Raw genomic sequence first — 16,921 nt, 5'->3', positions numbered from 1 at the left:
CCCTAATGAACAACAGCACCTTTCTTTCTACAAAAGCCACTGCTGGTCATATGCCATTTTTAATTTTTTAAAACAAGAAAGAATTGTTACGATTTCACTTGGAATCACCAAAAGTTTCTTTACATTTTGTATGTGTCTACAATTCTGGAGTTATCTGTTAGTTCTAGATTGTTTTTTTCTCCAATTTTGGCTTTCTATTCTTATAAGAGAAAAAGAAATTTCTCAACCCTTAAAACTGTTCTCAGTATTTGCATAACAAGTGTGTAAGCAAAACTCAAAAGGCTCATTCGTGCCCTCATTATCCAGTCTCCACTTCAGCAGTGTCATTTATCAAACAAACATGACACTATATAAAGGGGACTTGTGCAAACTGCTTTTTCACTTCACTTTGAAGCGGAAGGGTAAGTTGAATTTCCTTTTAATAAATCACAAGGAACTTCAGCTAGAAGGCAAACTTGTTTCTTTTCATTTCCATGGTCATATATACATTTTTAAATTAAGTTTTCCTTTATTAGTATTTTTCACTTTGCCTATATTAGTGAGGAGATGCCTGAAGGACACCAGATTGTAATGACTGATGAAGGTCATTAGAACCAGATTAAAACTGAAGAGCTGTTTTTTCCATTTTGCTATATAACTGATCAGGACTCTGCCTCTGCATCATAATCCAATTATGAGCTGGATGCAGTAGTCCATTCAAATGTAATTCCCTGAACAATCAGCACCAGATGAAGAGCACCTTTTGTAATTGCATTTTTTTATCTCAGGGACATAAGTATTCCTAGCCATCCAAGGTAGGTTTCTGTTACAGACTTTAATAATCTGTTGAGTCATTGGCCAGCATTGTCAGAGGTGTTCGCTAGCCTTCAATATAGTAAAGGGTAACGACTTGAGACACTTCAGATGCAACACAAGAACCTCAACAACACTTTTAATATAGCACATGTGTTCTCAGGTGGATTTGAAATTTCCATTCTTTAAAGTGGAAATTCTTGACCATGAGGAATAGACACTGCTATTACTTAAACAGATTCTATATGCAGCAAAATGCTGAAATTTATGACATAATTGAATATTCTTATGTTCAAGGGTATGGCCCACTGAATTGATGGTTATGAGACATTCCTCTAGAAAAACAAGTACACTTTGCCCTTAAAAATAGTTTGTATTGGTGCAGATTTAGAATAATGTCAAAAGTCTTCTATGATAGAGTCAGTCTGGAAGATATAAACAATAGGGTTTTTTTTTCTCAAAGCTTAGTCCAGTTTTAGTGTGTCCATTTAATAAATTGTAATAATAATAAACTAATATTTTGATGCTGCTTGGCATATATGCTTTGAAACAAATACCTTGTTTTAGCTGATGAGCCGAGGTGTTAACAACCTTGCAGCATTCAAGCTAACCAAGATTTTATTCTCAACTTTAAGTGGAGCTGGATTCAGAACATATTTTTCAATTAAAATGATCTTGTCAATTCTGAATTTTTTTAAGGATGGACGTTTTTAAGAGAGTGTAGTACATGATCCTCTCTAATTCATGCCAAAAGAAAAGTGAAGTCATGGGTATTAAGTTAAGTTACCTGTTTTGTATGAGAGTCAGCCCATCAGGGTCATCTCATTAGAAAGGGATACCTATTCTGGAATCTTGAACCTTTCTTTATCTCTCATTATTTTAAGTGAATAATGCCAATAACTGGCTATCTCTATACCATAGTGTCTTATAGTCCATCAATTAGTTCAGGTTTTGTAACTGCACAGCATTACCAATGCTGCATTGTAAACCCAAGATCTGTAGTTTCAGAGTGCTTTTTAGTCATGATATCTCAGCACTGAGATTATAACCCTACTTAATGTTATAGCTGAAAGGATAAAATAAGATGAACAGGCCTATTGCCAACCAGCAAAAATGCATTTTCTACAAGACTAAATCTGACATTTTCAAGCTTCTGGAATTTTGTTCAAAACAAGATAGGAATGTCAATTAAGCTATAAAATTTTGCCCATGTGAAAAAGACTATCAGTCTGCTTATTTCAAAAAAATGTGCTTAAATAGTACAGTGCTTAAAGAGATTGCTAACTAGCTCCAAACCATCACAACAACCACTGTAACAGATTGTGCCTTTTAGGTTAGTAGCATGTGCATCTATGTTTCATTGAGTGATTATAGTCCCTACAGACAACTAATGGCTTAAGCATGATCAGTTACATCTGAGCCCATCATTTCTCAAAGATTAATCCAACAACAAATAGTCAGTGATAGCAAAAGGCTAATTTATCTTCACTACTCCCAAACGTGTAGCTTTCATTCTGTAATGAGCATATCAATCTGCATCAGTCTAGAAACAGTTTTGTGTATAAGCTATGCAATGGTAGCAAAATAAATCTGGGAAATCTCTTATACCTGAACTATAGACTTTATTTAAACAAGGAAAGAATGTAAATTTCAAGAAGGGACAAATGACGGGGGTGGGGGGGAGAAAATTATTCAATTATATAAGCCAATGCCTACAATTCCTTACAGAATCACTGACAAATACGTGGGTTTTCTTACAGCTGACTTGAGCAATCATGTTGTCTTACTCATTCTACATGCTCACAGCAGTAGCTGCTTTGCTAGTGACTTGCCATGCACTGTGTAGATGTCCAGGACCTGGACTGTCTGGGAGAGATGGTCTGAAAGGATGGCCACATCCACAACGTAAGTAAACTTCCCTTTTTTTGCAATGAATCCATGTCATGAAGGCTATATGAATAAAAACAGTTAACACAGAAGGACATGTGCCCTCAAGAAAGCAGCTGTGTTTAGCAAAGGAGGGAAAACTGAATGGAGGAAATGGTCAGTTTAATTCTTTTTTTCCTAAAAGGTAGGCCTCATCTCTATTCTGGCAGAAGAGCGAAAATAAGCAGGTTATCAATACTTAAACATATAAATGTAATATATATAAACATATATATATAATCTTTGTAGTGCTTTTCCATTGACTTTCCAAAGGCAATTGCTTCTTTCACAGCAGAAGCTTTTTCTTTTTTTTTCAAGCAGGAAGAAAATGTTTATTCCAGTATTTACAAGTATAATTAAAAAGCTTCTGGCACGTTTCTCTAGTATTCAAAGATAGTATGTGCAAAAGTAGTCTGGTAAGGAACACACTTGGCACTGTGTAATTTTCTTTCTACGTAGAAATGCTTTCTTCAGATCCATTACCAAGGTTAAAGCACTATCAAAGTTATTCATAGATGCAACATTTCAGTTTGAGATTATTCGAATGAAAAAAATTCTGTTTGGCAAAGCCACTTTCAGAGACACGACAAACATAAGGCTTCAACCTAGAAAAATTCATTTTCTTCTGTGCAGAGGGGGATTACCAGCATTTCAGAGGTTAGAGGCTTTTATTTGTTTGCTTTAATATAGGTTAATAACAGTGTGGAAAATACTGGGAAAATATTTATTTTACCCCAGATGATGTTAAAAAAAATACATTGTGTGCTAGTTAGTTTTAGAAAATGATTAGTTTTATCCAAGGAGTTGTTCCTATCACAGCAGAGCCTAGTTTTGCTTGATTGTATAACTTTTATTTTTATCTGTGTAGGTCCATCTGATTTTCAGGACACCGAATTCTACGACGTTTTAGTAAATTTGAAACACCGACTTTTCAGACTTGAAGGCGGTAATTTTCCCCGTTTTTACTTTTTCAGCTCACAATCGGTTTGAAGTGCAGTAGGCAAAATTAATTATAGAATCATAACTTGCAGGGAAGAAATCACACTTGAAAATTCTACTATATCCCAAAACTTCATTTTCTCATCCAAAACAAGGAAGATCAGGACTCATTTTCCCCAGAGAAGCAGATTTCTCTCAGGAACACTAAGGCACATTTATTCAAGTCTGATTTATTAAAAAAATATTCCAAGGCGTGTTGCACTTTCCACGTGGATCCATGGGACCTTGTCAGCCTTGTATCCCATTGCTAGAATTTTTCTCTCTCAGCACCCAGATTGCTAAAGGTGGTAGATTGTTTTCTACTGAGAATGAAATCACAAAAATTATCATTTCTGCTTCACTTGCTCAAATTTGAAGCAAATTGATCCTCTTTAGAGAGTACACACAATATAATAGGGCTGATATAGTGTATACAGCAAATGTCAGTGGAACATCCTTGTCTTGGAGAAGGCAATGACAGATGGTCACAAGCATCATAACAATATACTTAGTGAACAAGTAGTGAATTGGTAAAATATTGAACATCTTTATTCCTCTTCATCCTTTACTCTCGTTCTTGCCCTCTATACCACTTTTAATTTTCTCTTCATCTCTTGATTTCTCTTTCTTTGCTTTCTCATCAATATGCCACAGGAAATTGAAAAAGCTAACTAGATTTTTTTCTTTTCATGTTTTAGTGCTTGCTTTGAAAGAGCAAATAAGAGAAGTAGGAGAGAAAATGCTTGCCAGCAATGGGAAGCGAGTTGATTTTGCATCTGCACTACAATCCTGTGAAGAGGCTGGAGGAACTCTTGCAACTCCCACAAATGAGGAGGAGAATAAAGCTATTTTGGGTATTGTGAAACAGTATAACCAATATGCTTACTTGGGCATTAAAGAGGGTGAGATTTCAGGTCAATTTAAGTATATAAATGGCATGCCTCTGAATTATACCAATTGGCACCAATATGAGCCTAATGGCAAAGGGAGAGAAAAATGCGTGGAGATGTACACTGATGGGAGCTGGAATGACAAAAAATGCAACCAGTATCGCCTCACAATCTGTGAATTTTGAAGAATGGCCTTTCAGCCACCTCAAAGCATGGAGACAATGAAATAACCCGTGCGTCAGGCTTATGCTATTTCTGCAATTATTCTATGTCAGAGAATCTAAAATTAATCATAGTACAGCATTTCTTAACCTTAAGAAAATGCCAAATGTTGTAGGTGATTAACTTAATTAAAATGTGCCTAATCTGATGTGTTCATCTTTTTTGGAGGGTTGGGAATAGCTCAGAATTCATTTTTCATGGCAGACTGTCTCTGTGCACTGTGAAGATTAGAGGAAAATTCCAAGGTTTGACTTGGGATATTGGAAAAATCTGAAGTTAAAATTGCCCATGGCTTCACAGTGGAAGCATTTCCGAGTATTTAATAGTTTCTGCCTTAAGAGATGCACAGAGGTTGACTTCACTGGAGTAATTATGACCTCAGGCTTTGTATGCCTCTGAGTTATAGGGCTTGTGTTGTGTCATGTTGAAACCTGCACCGATTCGTTCAACATCCATATTTAACTCTTGTTTTATAAAACTATTAACAGTACCTGTTACAATTAATTTCCTTAGTTTCAGAAGCTACTTTCTATAAAACACTAACATAAACATTGCATTAGATCCATGCAGACATAGAAATATATGCATAAAATGCTAAAGATTGCACTTTATTGCTAAAACATCACATTCCCTCAGAAAACTATGCCCATTGCAGTGCTAGAATGTCACCTGTCTTCTCCCAAACCACTGAAGAACCACATACTACTTGGGGGAGCAGGCAGGATTGGAAGTTCAATCAGTTCAAACACAAGCTATTTCTCTGCTGATGTCATGCCAAGCAACCACACAGTCAGACCATGACTCAAATCCCCTAGGATCAAGAAGCATCTTTTCACAAAATGTTTCCACCACTACTCAGTTTGGGTGAGCAGTGGGAGCTCAGTAAAGTACCACAACTAGCAAATTCTCACATGCTTACCTTGCAGTGAGGGAGCCCTAGGCTCATCCATTATCATTTTCACACCACCTGAGGGGGGGGAAGGGAAGCACTGGAGTTAAAATACGCACCTAAACACTTCATCTTTTCCTCCTCCCCCACATTTGGCTCTGCGCAGGGAGCCCATAGGAACCTGGACTTGAGTCTGGGTGGTGTTGTCCCTTGCCTCTAGCCTACACTGAGGAGGAGATGGGATCTATTCACATGGTCATTTCAAGCCCCATCAAGTAGCAAAGCTTTAGCATTTTCAGATGCAGGAGATAAGGGGATGCTTTTGGCAGTGGAGGATTCGTGTCCAGCATTGCATACAGCACTCCAGCTGATCTGAGAGTGGACAGTGACTTTAAAATGGGAAAAGTACACCCAGGACCATGTTGGATAGATTTCAACATGTGAACCTGCTTTACAAAATAGCTCCCTTTGAGACCTATGACCGTGATACCATTTTGGCCAAAAATTTCAAATGGAAAGGGGATAGATCATGCCATGACAAAAATTCTGACTCTCAGGTTACTTCTTTGGGAAAATATAAGGCTAAACTAATACCTTTTCATTTTCCTAGGCTTAGCTCTGACCAGCTGCACTAAATCTGCTAGAAAGAGCTGAAGGTTTACTCAAAACTACCTCTACCTCTCCTGTTTTAATTATTAGTATTTTAATGAGTAAACCTTGTTAGCAATTTTTGAATCTTTCAACCATACAGATTCTTTGTTAGAGCAAGGTGATTACCTGGCATAAGAAGGCATCATGTTGAAGAAAGAGACCAAAAAAAAAAAAAAATCATTCTAACAACATGATCTTTTATTATCTGAACCAAATTCACATATTCATTTAGATAGGTCTCCAACTGGATCTGGAATGTTCTATTCCTTTAGTTAATCAACAACTCATTTCCACCACATTTGTGGTTACAAAGTGACTATACAAATTTCTTGTTAAAATCCTTAATATGTAAAATCTTACAAAGGGCTTAACACAATATATCACTTATATCTAAACAGATTTAGAGTTCAGGACACTTGGGTGCTTTCCATCCAGTTAAGAAAAATAAGATTATTTTTTCAGTCAAAGGCTAATTTTTGTTACATCAGTAAGCAAAGCATCTAGGCTAGATCTCAGAGTCCAATTTCTTTCTGCTTAAGCCGTCACTATTGGGGGGCGGGGGGGAATCAAACACACACATGCTGCTTAAAAATAAAAACTCAGTTCCCGTCGAAGAACTGCTAGGCAGCACTTTTCCCTCTATGGTTCACACAGATCTGCAACATTTCAGGTAACTGAACGAAGCTCCTCAGTTATTTTCATAAAATATCTCCATATAACATCATACTCAGTTCTCTAGCTGTGCTCTAGCCTTCCCCTTACACCATTCTGAAGCAGCCCTCCTTGTTCTGTGGCTGAAGTCTTGACTATGCCTCATATATAAAACTGAGGATATCAAGGAGACATCTGCCAGGTTTCTGCCTTCTTTATAAGAAGCTATGTCCACATTCTTTTGTATGACCTTTTATGTCCTAACTTCAATGAACTTCGGGGGGGGGGGGAATCCAGTGTCAACCATCATATGTGGAAGAAATAAACTTCCCTAATAAAAGCAATATTCTATGGACAGACTTGGAATGTGTTTGTATCTCATGGGAGTCATATGTGGTAATTAAAACCCTGGTGAGGGTACATACTCAGTAGAATGTTACTTGATAATTCTTTGTCGTTCCACAGAGGAACAGAAAAAAGTATCTATAAATCATTATTTTGTTCTTTTAGATGGCTTTGTGTGTGTGTATAACCCTATCAATTTAAACCCTCAAATGCTGTTTAAAACACTTATAAGAATTTCAGTCTATTTTTTGTGAAGGATCCAAATTCTGCATTTATGTATTAATGGATTTTTTTTTTTAAATGGACAGAGAGGTCAAGCACAAGAAGAAACAGAATAAATTGTTTCTCTGTTCTGTTATTGTAGGATAAATATTTTTGATAGAATCTTTCCTTAAAAATCTAATCAGCAAAAATAATCCTTGGTGCATAATGAGCAGACCAGGAAAAATCCAGGTTAGTCTTTTTTCTTAATTTAGAATAACTTGCCACAGAAAAGCAACCTAACAGTAAGATCTTTAATCCAGAAAAATAACTTATTCACTTCTCAAATGCTATAAAAGCATATTTTGAGAATTAAGATCTTAATATAAGTTAATAGGTCACAAAACTTCAGTCCCTTCCAAAGCAAATGGATTGCATATCACATAAGAGAAATTTAATACAATTGTTATTGTGGTATATTTAAAAGTGAGAGTTTTGTCTGACCATAAAAATGACGGATATTGATTTCAGAGAATTCTCTCTGGTCTAGAGTGATATCCTCTTTTATAACTGTATAATTTAATTAGGTGTTTTAGCTTAGAAATACTATTAGCAATTTTGGGCACTTAGAACCTCTCCCCTGTCAATCCCTACCATATGTAAAGAAATTGACCTTTGATTACAGCAAATAAGTATTTTTCTGTGGCTTCCTGATTTTTGTAGAAATTTGATTTAAAAACCCACCAAGCCCCATGGTTCTTGTGAAAATTGAGTTCAAATTAAACCTTATGTGAACATAGTAACTGGCAGGATGTGACACAGGTTGGCAGGGCTACCTTATCTTGTATAAACTGTGACCAGAGCCTCCTTTATTTAATTTTTTTTTTATTTTGAAGCCAAATTTAAAGAATAATTACATTATTCCTTTGTTCTTTTCCAGAGGAAAGTACGTGTGTTTGCAAAATACCAGTACTTGCTGCCACAATATGCTAGCAGTGCTGCAAATACAAAGTAGGGTAAAGATTAATCACACATTTTACGTTTATTTGCAGCTTTTCTTTAGAAGTACAATAAGTGCAAATAGGAAAAGAAATATTTGCCACCAGGAAATTTGTTAGCTGGTTTTGAAACCACACTGAAGTGGTAGAAAGCCTAATGACTCTATTACAATGCTTATGAACCAGAGGAAAAAAATGTTCTTGGGAGTGTTGTGTAATGGTATAATAGACATGTTTGTCTGGACCTCAAAATGTCACATTACAAGTGATTTTCTACCAGAAGTTGAAATGTACTGTTATAAAATCATATCAACCTACAGTTATACAAACATACCTGGGTTTAAAGCACAATCAATACAGGATGCTTGGAAATTAGAGTAGCATCTTTAAAAATTATAAGGGGACTTGAATTTGGTTTGAAGTCCCTGTTAGGAACCCAGGGTTTGGCAGAATTTGGCTCAAGGGTGAGAAGCCAGGTGTGATGTCAGGTGAAACCTGGAATGAAAACTTCACCCACCTCTGCCCTTGTGGCTCAGGAGCCAAAAGCAACTGCACAGCAAGGGCACCTTAACCCTTGAGGAGGCTGCAGTGATGGTAATTATGGTAGTAAAGACTGCAGTGACCCATTTAACCTTCTTCTACAGATCATGGAGGAAAACTGCAGAATATACAGAATAATAGTCTCATCTAGTTCACAAACATGAGGGTTTTTCTCTCTCTCCCATTAGAAAGCTATTTTGCTCTTAACTATTGAAGAGATGAGATATTTTCTTGCTTTCTATTTGTTATAAACACAAAACTCTATTTCTTTCTATGTTTTTCAGCTGAGCTGCACCAAGTGACATATCAGAGACATCTAGTGACCTCCACTTGGATCCTTCACACTTAACTTGTCAGTGGAACAAGATGGTAGTAGCATTTACAAGCACTGATCACACTGTCTACAGGTAAAATTAAGACTTACTTTCTGCTCTAAAATACTGCTCATAAATAAATAAATAAACATGTTGAAGTTTGTCATCACAAGTGTCCATATCTTGCTGAATTCTTTGCTGCCTGTTTTTAAAGCTCAGCAAAAATAGCCTCAGCCCTCCTCTGAGAAGGGGAGACACTAGGATCCATGAACTGTGCTCTTTCTGATATTCCCAGGCATAAGGGAGCTTCTGGGGACAGTCTGACAATTATTTGGAAGGGAAAAGGAAATACAGAAAGCACAGGACTAGGTGGTAGCAAGGTAGGATGGAAACATCAGCAGACCAGCACAAAATCAATGTAAACAGAAAATATAAGTGGGGTTGGGGCCATTTAAGTACAAGCAGAGAATAAGAAAAGAATTTTCAAGATTATCTGAGGATGACTAGCACTATAAAAAAAAACAAAACCACAACTTTCAACAGGTTAAGTGTACAAAGGAAAGGCTAACCAACAGGCTCACCGAAGGAACACACAACCACTTTCATAAACTGAAATTCAGCTCTAGTGTCTACATTTCCTATATGCCACAAGACGAACCGTCAGGGACGACGCCTGGCTTGGCTGAACAGGGAGCTTTTGCTGGGACTCAGGAAAAAAAGGAGAGTTTACCATCTTTGGAAGAAAGGGCAGGCAACTCAGGAAGAGTACAGGGATCTTGTCAGGTCATGCAGAGAGAAAATTAGAAAGGCAAAAGCTCAGCTAGAATTCAATCTGGCCAGTGTCATAAGAGATAACAAAAAAAAGTTTTTCAGATATGTTAACAAAAAGAGAGCCAAGGAGAATATCCATCCTTTATTGGATGCAGAGGTGAACATTGCCACCAAAGATGAGGAAAAGGTTGAGGTACTTACTTAATGCCGCCTTTGCCTCAGTCTTTAATAGTGAGACCAGTTATCCTCAGGGTACCCAGCCCCCTGAGCTGGAAGACAGGGACAGAGAGCAGAATATACCCCTCCATAACCCAGTTCATGACCTGCTACACTGCCTAGACACTCACAAGTCTATGGGACCAGATGGGATCCATCCAAGAGTACTGAGGGAGCTGGCAGAGGAGTTGCCAAGCCACTCTCCATCATTTATCAGCAGTCCTGGTCAACAGGAGAAGTCCCAGACAACTGTAGGCTTGCCAATGTGACACCCATTTACAAGAAGGGGCAAAAGGAGGATCCAGGGAACTACGGGCCTGTCAGCCTGACCTCAGTACTGGGGAAGATTATGGAACGGTTTGTTTTGAGAGAACTCACATGGCATGTGCAGGACAACCAGGTGATCAGGCCCAGTCAGCATGGGTTCGTGAAAGGCAGGTCCTGCTTGACCAACCTGACCTCCTTCTATGACCGGGTGACCCACCTAGTGGATGAGGGAAAGACTGTGGATGTTATCTACATGGACTTCAGCAAGGCCTTTGACACTGTCTCTCATGGCATACTCCTTGAGAAGCTGGTGTCTTATGGCTTAGAAAAGTGTACTCTTCACAGGGTAAAAAAGTGTCTGGATGGAGGAGCCCAGAGGGTTGTGGTGAATGGAGTTAAATCCAGTTAGCAGCAGGTCACAAGCAGTGTCCCCCAGGGCTTAGTATTGGGGGCAGTTCTCTTTATCAATGATCTGGACAAGGAGATCGAGTGCTCCCTCAGCAAGTTTGTAGACGACACCAAGTTAGGAGGGAGGATTGATCTGCTCAAGGGTAGGGAGGCTCTACAGAGAGATGTGGACAGGCTGGATCGATAGGACAAGGCCAATTGTATGAAGTTCAACAAGGCCAAGTGCCAGGTCCTGTGTTTGGGTCACAACAACCCCATGCAGCGCTACAGGCTTGGGGAAGTGGCTGGAAAGCTGCCCGGCAGAGAAAGACCTGGGGGTGCTGGTTGACAGCGGCTGAATATGAGCCAGCAGTGGGCCCAGGTGGTAAAGGCCAACAGCACCCTGGCCTGTATCAGAAATAGTGTGGCCAGCAGGAGCAGGGAGGTGATCGACCCCCTGTACTGGGCACTGGTGAGGCCGCACCTCGAGTCCTGTGTTCAGTTTTGAGCCCCTCACTGCAGGAAAGACATGGAGGTGCTGGAGCGTGTCCAGAGAAGGGCAACCAAGTTGGTGAGGGGCCTGGAGCACAAGTCCTGTGAGGAGCGGGTGAGGGAACTGGGGCTGTTCAGCCTGGAGAAAAGGAGGCTGAGGGGAGACCTTATCCCTCTCTACAGCTACCTGAAGGGGGGTTGTAGTGAGGTGGGTGCTGGTCTCTTCTGTCAGGTGGCTGGAGATAGGATGAGAGGAAATGGTCTCAAGTTGCACCAGGGGAGGTTAAGATTAGATATTAGAAAAAATTTCTTTACTGAAAGGGTTGTCAGGCATTGGAACAGGCTGCCCAGGGAAGTGGTAGAGTCACCATCTCTGGAGGTGTTCAAAAAGCATGTAGACAAGGCACTTCAGGATGTGGTTTAGTGGGCATTGTGCTGTTGCATTGATGGTTGGACTTTATGATCTTAAAGTTCATTCCAATCTAAATGATTCTATGATTTCTTGAAGCAGCTAAGAAAGCAGTGTTGACTAACTTTCATCCTTAACATGTTTTGCATTTACCTGCCTACATTATGCAACACAGCCTACTCTCAGAATATCCTTTATTTGCTTCACTAGCACTGAAATTACAAAACTTCTTAATAATAGATGTGGAAACCCAGAAAAGTTGCCTCAATACTCAAAAATCATTTGTTCTTTATCAGATCTGTATGCTTGAACCTTCCTACACTTCTGTAATATGTGGCTCAAAGCAAGATCAGAAAATAGTTTACAAGTTATGATAGTTACACAGGATATTCTATTAGGCAATCATAACCAAGCATAGTAGAAGTGTAACTATTTTGAAATATCTATTTTAGCTTGCTCCATCTTATCAATGTGCTGATAAAAATCAAGTGAAGAAAAGTTTAGAATTTATCAAATCTACATCAATTCTTCTCAGGAGTCTATCACATAAGAAAACTTGTCTCCCTCCAGGTTTCCCAAGCCATCAGTCAGCATGTGAAACCCACTTAACGGAGGCCAAGCCTCATTCTCTTCTCACACTTTCCTAACCTGTAGTTACTTCCAGATAGAGTTAAAGTGCTGAAGTTGTTTTCACCACAGATGCAAAGGCCCAGATACTGCCAGTGACCTTTCCTACAGTTCATCTGGACCCCAGATGTCCAAGAACAGCTTGTCTCATGTTCTGGGTTTGGGTTTTTTTTTCCTCCATAAAACAATTGGAAAGCCTCAGCCAAAAGAATGTTAAAAGCATTAAGTCAAACACTCAAAAGCTAAGAAACTTGAAATTTAACAAGAAACTTTAAACAAAGGTTACTCATGCAAAATTAAAACAGCCCTCTTCTGTCAAGGTACATACAATAGAGTACTGCTTATTTATTTTTCACAGGACTGGTGCCTTTTCCAGGGGACTCAAACAATGCTGCAGCAATTAATCAGGCTTCTGTGGGCACACCACTAGTGACAAAGGACTCTACATCAGTTGTTGAAGTATGAAAGTGCAGAGTACAGGTGCAGAGTGCCTGTGGAGGTGACCTAAGCTTACTTAGATCCAGTAGCATCTTAGGCTAATATGGATATTGCTCACATTCCTCATCTAATCTCAAAGCACCTATTCCTCAGCTAACTCAGCTGTTAGCCTTGTTGCAACATCAGGATGATGTGACCACATCTTATTTGTTTGAACTTGAGCACACCTGAAACTCCTTTCCTAAAAGTTTCCATTAGACAGAAACAGCTCTCAGCTGAGAATAACTTAAAAATGCATGGCAATGCATTTCCATTTCAGCAATGCACCACAACTTGAGGACTCTGTACTTACAGGACTGGTTTAGAGCAGCTTTTTCCTTCACTGAAAGATCATTGTTCTGTTGGATAAAACTTATTTATGCTATATAAACTTCCCCTGGAGTATTCTGCAAGTTATTTAAGTATGTGCTTCTGTGGCTGTTACCTCTACATATGCTGCGGATGTATCCTTGTCTTTTGGCTTTGCTGCTACAATTATAAGACTGTTTAGTTACAGGACTTCAGTAATTATCACTGATAAGTCCTCAGTCTGTAATGAAACTGATGGTGGGGTTCCTGGTGCATATTATAGTTCAGGTGAACTTGTCTTGGCTTATCTTCAGAGACATTTACAATTTAACATTTACACAGCTGTTCTGTGGAAACATTAGATATTTTGAATATGTATTGTGAAATTGCTTTGTTCTGCTCCAGGGTTGGTTTTTTAAAATATGTGAAAGTTTCTACAAAGCAAGAGAGTACCCTCAAATATTTTCCTCACATTTTAAGTGTTTACCTCTTGAAGAAAACCACCCCCCATCATTCAAGTTAAAGTTCAATAAATTTCTATTCATATGCAAATTCATATCATATTATATGCTCTTTGTATTTCCTGTAGGTAACAAGATGAATCTCAAGTTACATGCCCTATAAATTAGACCATTTAATGAGTCTTTCTTAATTCATATTGAAGCTGCTAGGTAAGTTGAATATCTTTATATATGTTTTCTTTTAAATTATGTTGAATCCTATTAAACTGTATCAGAAACCTTTCCATTTTAGATTTTTTTTCTCTGTGTCTCAACATTTTTATTAAAACTTCCACCTACTTTTAAGAGATGGATGCCATAATGGAAGAATAAGCATTAACAATTGTTTCACTCTTAAACCAATTGATAAAGACAGCATATCCCAGTTTATCTTAACCTGGCTTTCTCTTAAAGCAGGCATGTATCTATTGCTCCCCTGTAAAACTAAGGCCAAAACTATAGCTTTTTGCATTTGGAAAATGGCATATAATGGTATCTGCTGTACAAAAAGGAGCTTTGAAGGGTGTGTTTTGGTTTTCTGCTCTGTAGACTCTTGTACACTAGCAGACTGAGTCTTTTGGAAGAATATTTTAATTATTGGAAATAACGTAACTTTGTAACTACATCATGACATTCATGTCACTGAGGGCAAAGCTCAAGGTGCATAAAATTTTAAACTCAGACAGAAAAATTCTGAAACATGTTTGGTTTTTTTTTTAATGCAGGACTCTACACCAGAGAGTAAACCAGTCTGTTTTACATTTGGCTCTAAATAATGCTGTCTCCACAGTTGTTCCACAAAATCTTAGGAGTAGCTTTTTCTCTGCTCCTGTACTGTGCTCAAGGTAAACCTGCAGTTAACTCTCCACCACCTGGTTTCAGGAACTTGTCTGAAGATCAGATAGATGAAAGATTTATGCTAGTTACATACAGTTACCATCTCCATTTTTATCTAGATGTACCATTGTGTTCTATTTTTATGCTTTGTAAACTCAGTGCTATCTTCTATAATCTGATGTGGGTTCTACTTGATAGAAAATAAACAGATCTTTATTAATTCCTTGTATGAATGAAGATGCTTAAATTTCTCCTACTTAATGACGCAATGGTTCAATTCATAGAGAAAAGGATATCATTTTCCATAACACAGGGCACAAGAAACTTGTTGCTAGGTGTTAGGTTGAAGCTCCAAGCAAGTGCTTTAACAGCCTGAACGATTCTGTCAACAAACCCTAGACACAGTTAAAAATCAACTAAACCTACTGCACAAGTGCCAGTGTTTTGCCTGGACTGGCTCAATCACTTAGACTGAAGACTAACTCAGTTTGCTAATTCGAGTTTTCCATAAACCTCACTGCTCTACAGGTAGTTTCCAGGAATGTATTCCCTATCCTTACAAAGATCAATGTGTGAAAAGATCCCCTATTTAAAACACAGCAGTAAACTAAAACAGGTCAGACATACATTTTCAAAGTTCATATTAATTTCACATGATTACCTCCAATTTATCTTGAAAGCCAAGATTCAAACTGTAATGCAAAGCACCTAATAGCTGGTTTTTTTTCATAGGTTCAGATCTGCTGGTTGATAGTGAAATGGAAGGTGTTATCTGTCAGATAGAACATCGGATTTCCAGACTTGAAAGAGGTAATTTATCTGCCTTTACTTTCTGCTGTAGCTGGATTAGTAGGCATAAAGAAGATGAGCAACAAAATGGCTTCTTAGGAAAAAGGCAGAATTTTCTGCAGTTTTGTTCCATTCCATTTATATTTTGTTCACTGGTAGATCGGGGGGCAGGGGGTGGGTGGCATGAGGGGAAGTGAACCACGGGCACCTCATGCTCCTAGAAAACTGAACACTAAAAACACACTAAAACAATCACAGCCAGATTGCATCTAAGATCCTATTCACTCAAGGACTGACATACACCCTTGTATACTGCAAACCATCTCAGAGCACTTATACAGAGAGTCTCAAATAAAATAATAATATACTTTTTCCAAATGTAGAACTCCTCATTTCCTTCCCTCTTTCTCAGACCTCTTTTGTGCTTCTCCTATTTCATTGTCTATATGTTTATGTGTTCCTTCCCTTTTACCCTTCCCCTCATCTTTTCATAATTCTCCAGGCTTTTGGGGTTTGTCTTTTTTCTTTTTTTATCTTTGATTTCAAGTTTTCCTCTCCTTTACCTTTTCCTGGGTTTAATCTAAAGTTATGGAGAACACCAGCAGGAATTACAGTTGGCAGCAAAGTGAGCACAAAACAATGCATAAAAATTAACAACTTTCACCTCGTCTTGCAGTCCTCTACTTCCTAAAGATGATAACAGCATCTGGCGGAAAAATATTTGCTACCAGTGAGAAAAAAGCTGATTTCCATACTACACTGACAAAATGCAAAGAGGCTGGAGGGTCTATTGCCACTCCAAGGAACCCAGATGAGAATGATGCCATTCTGTACTTTGTGAAATCTTTTAATACCTATGCCTACCTGGGGATAAAGGAATGTCTAATTCCAAGTACATTCCAGTTCCTGGGCAGTAGACAGCTGAGCTATACTAACTGGCATTTAAATGAACCTTCTGGCAAAGAGGAAGAAGAATGTGTGGAGATGTACACTGATGGCACTTGGAATGACAAAACCTGCAACCAGAATCGCCTTATTGTCTGCCAGTTCTAGTGCTTCCCCCTGCCGCTCTCTGCCAGGCTCCCTGGAATATGCTTGCTTATTCCTTGTCTCTTCATTTGTAGCTAGTGAACTCAGATAATACAGCATGAAAAATAAAAGTCACTTTTTCCTAGCCTGATTTGTCTTTTAAACAAATACCAGCCATAAAGAGGAGATTACTTATAATGAAAGCAGCGGCTGTGTTGTCTGTTCTGTTATTCACTGCCCACTGAGTTTGATACAACTGCCTATGGGTTCCTACTGCTCTGTTAACCTGCTGATTTATTACAAGAGCAAAAAGATTTCTTGGGCACTAAAGTGACTTGCAGCTACAAGATCTTCCAGCACCCTTTTACCCACAAGCCTCTACCTTGCATGTATTTTGATCCATTTCTGTAAGTT

The 16,921-nt window shown here is 38.5% G+C and overlaps 2 protein-coding genes across 2 annotated transcripts; both read left to right on the top strand.

The window, feature by feature from the left end:
* The first annotated feature begins 375 nt into the window (after nt 1-375).
* LOC142030635 (pulmonary surfactant-associated protein A-like) lies at nt 376-4,944 on the top strand. Its single transcript, XM_075026905.1, has 4 exons — nt 376-401; nt 2,553-2,697; nt 3,587-3,664; nt 4,395-4,944. Exons 2-4 carry the CDS (start codon nt 2,568-2,570, stop codon nt 4,769-4,771), a joined length of 585 nt encoding a protein of 194 aa, XP_074883006.1. The 5' UTR covers nt 376-401; nt 2,553-2,567; the 3' UTR covers nt 4,772-4,944.
* Nucleotides 4,945-14,008: 9,064 nt separating this feature from the next.
* On the top strand, nt 14,009-16,677 carry LOC142030634 (pulmonary surfactant-associated protein A-like). The gene is made up of 3 exons (XM_075026904.1): nt 14,009-14,023; nt 15,422-15,499; nt 16,155-16,677. The coding sequence occupies exons 2-3, from the start codon at nt 15,448-15,450 to the stop codon at nt 16,529-16,531; spliced, it is 429 nt and encodes a 142-aa protein (XP_074883005.1). The 5' UTR covers nt 14,009-14,023; nt 15,422-15,447; the 3' UTR covers nt 16,532-16,677.
* Nucleotides 16,678-16,921: the final 244 nt, after the last annotated feature.

The sequence above is a fragment of the Buteo buteo genome, chromosome 4 (assembly GCF_964188355.1).
Source record: "Buteo buteo chromosome 4, bButBut1.hap1.1, whole genome shotgun sequence".
NCBI lineage: Eukaryota > Metazoa > Chordata > Aves > Accipitriformes > Accipitridae > Buteo > Buteo buteo.
The sequence above is the reverse complement of the archived record's forward strand: the minus strand, read 5'-3'. Positions and strand labels throughout refer to the sequence as shown.

Excerpts from the sequence above, each read along its gene's own strand:
- LOC142030635 (XM_075026905.1), top strand. The coding sequence starts at position 2,568 with ATGTTGTCTTACTCATTCTACATGCTCACAGCAGTAGCTGCTTTGCTA. Across the intron at positions 2,698-3,586 it reads AGGATGGCCACATCCACAAC|GTCCATCTGATTTTCAGGAC; the intron begins GTAAGTAAACTT and ends TTATCTGTGTAG. Across the intron at positions 3,665-4,394 it reads ACTTTTCAGACTTGAAGGCG|TGCTTGCTTTGAAAGAGCAA; the intron begins GTAATTTTCCCC and ends TTCATGTTTTAG.
- LOC142030634 (XM_075026904.1), top strand. The coding sequence starts at position 15,448 with ATGGAAGGTGTTATCTGTCAGATAGAACATCGGATTTCCAGACTTGAA. Across the intron at positions 15,500-16,154 it reads GATTTCCAGACTTGAAAGAG|TCCTCTACTTCCTAAAGATG; the intron begins GTAATTTATCTG and ends CTCGTCTTGCAG.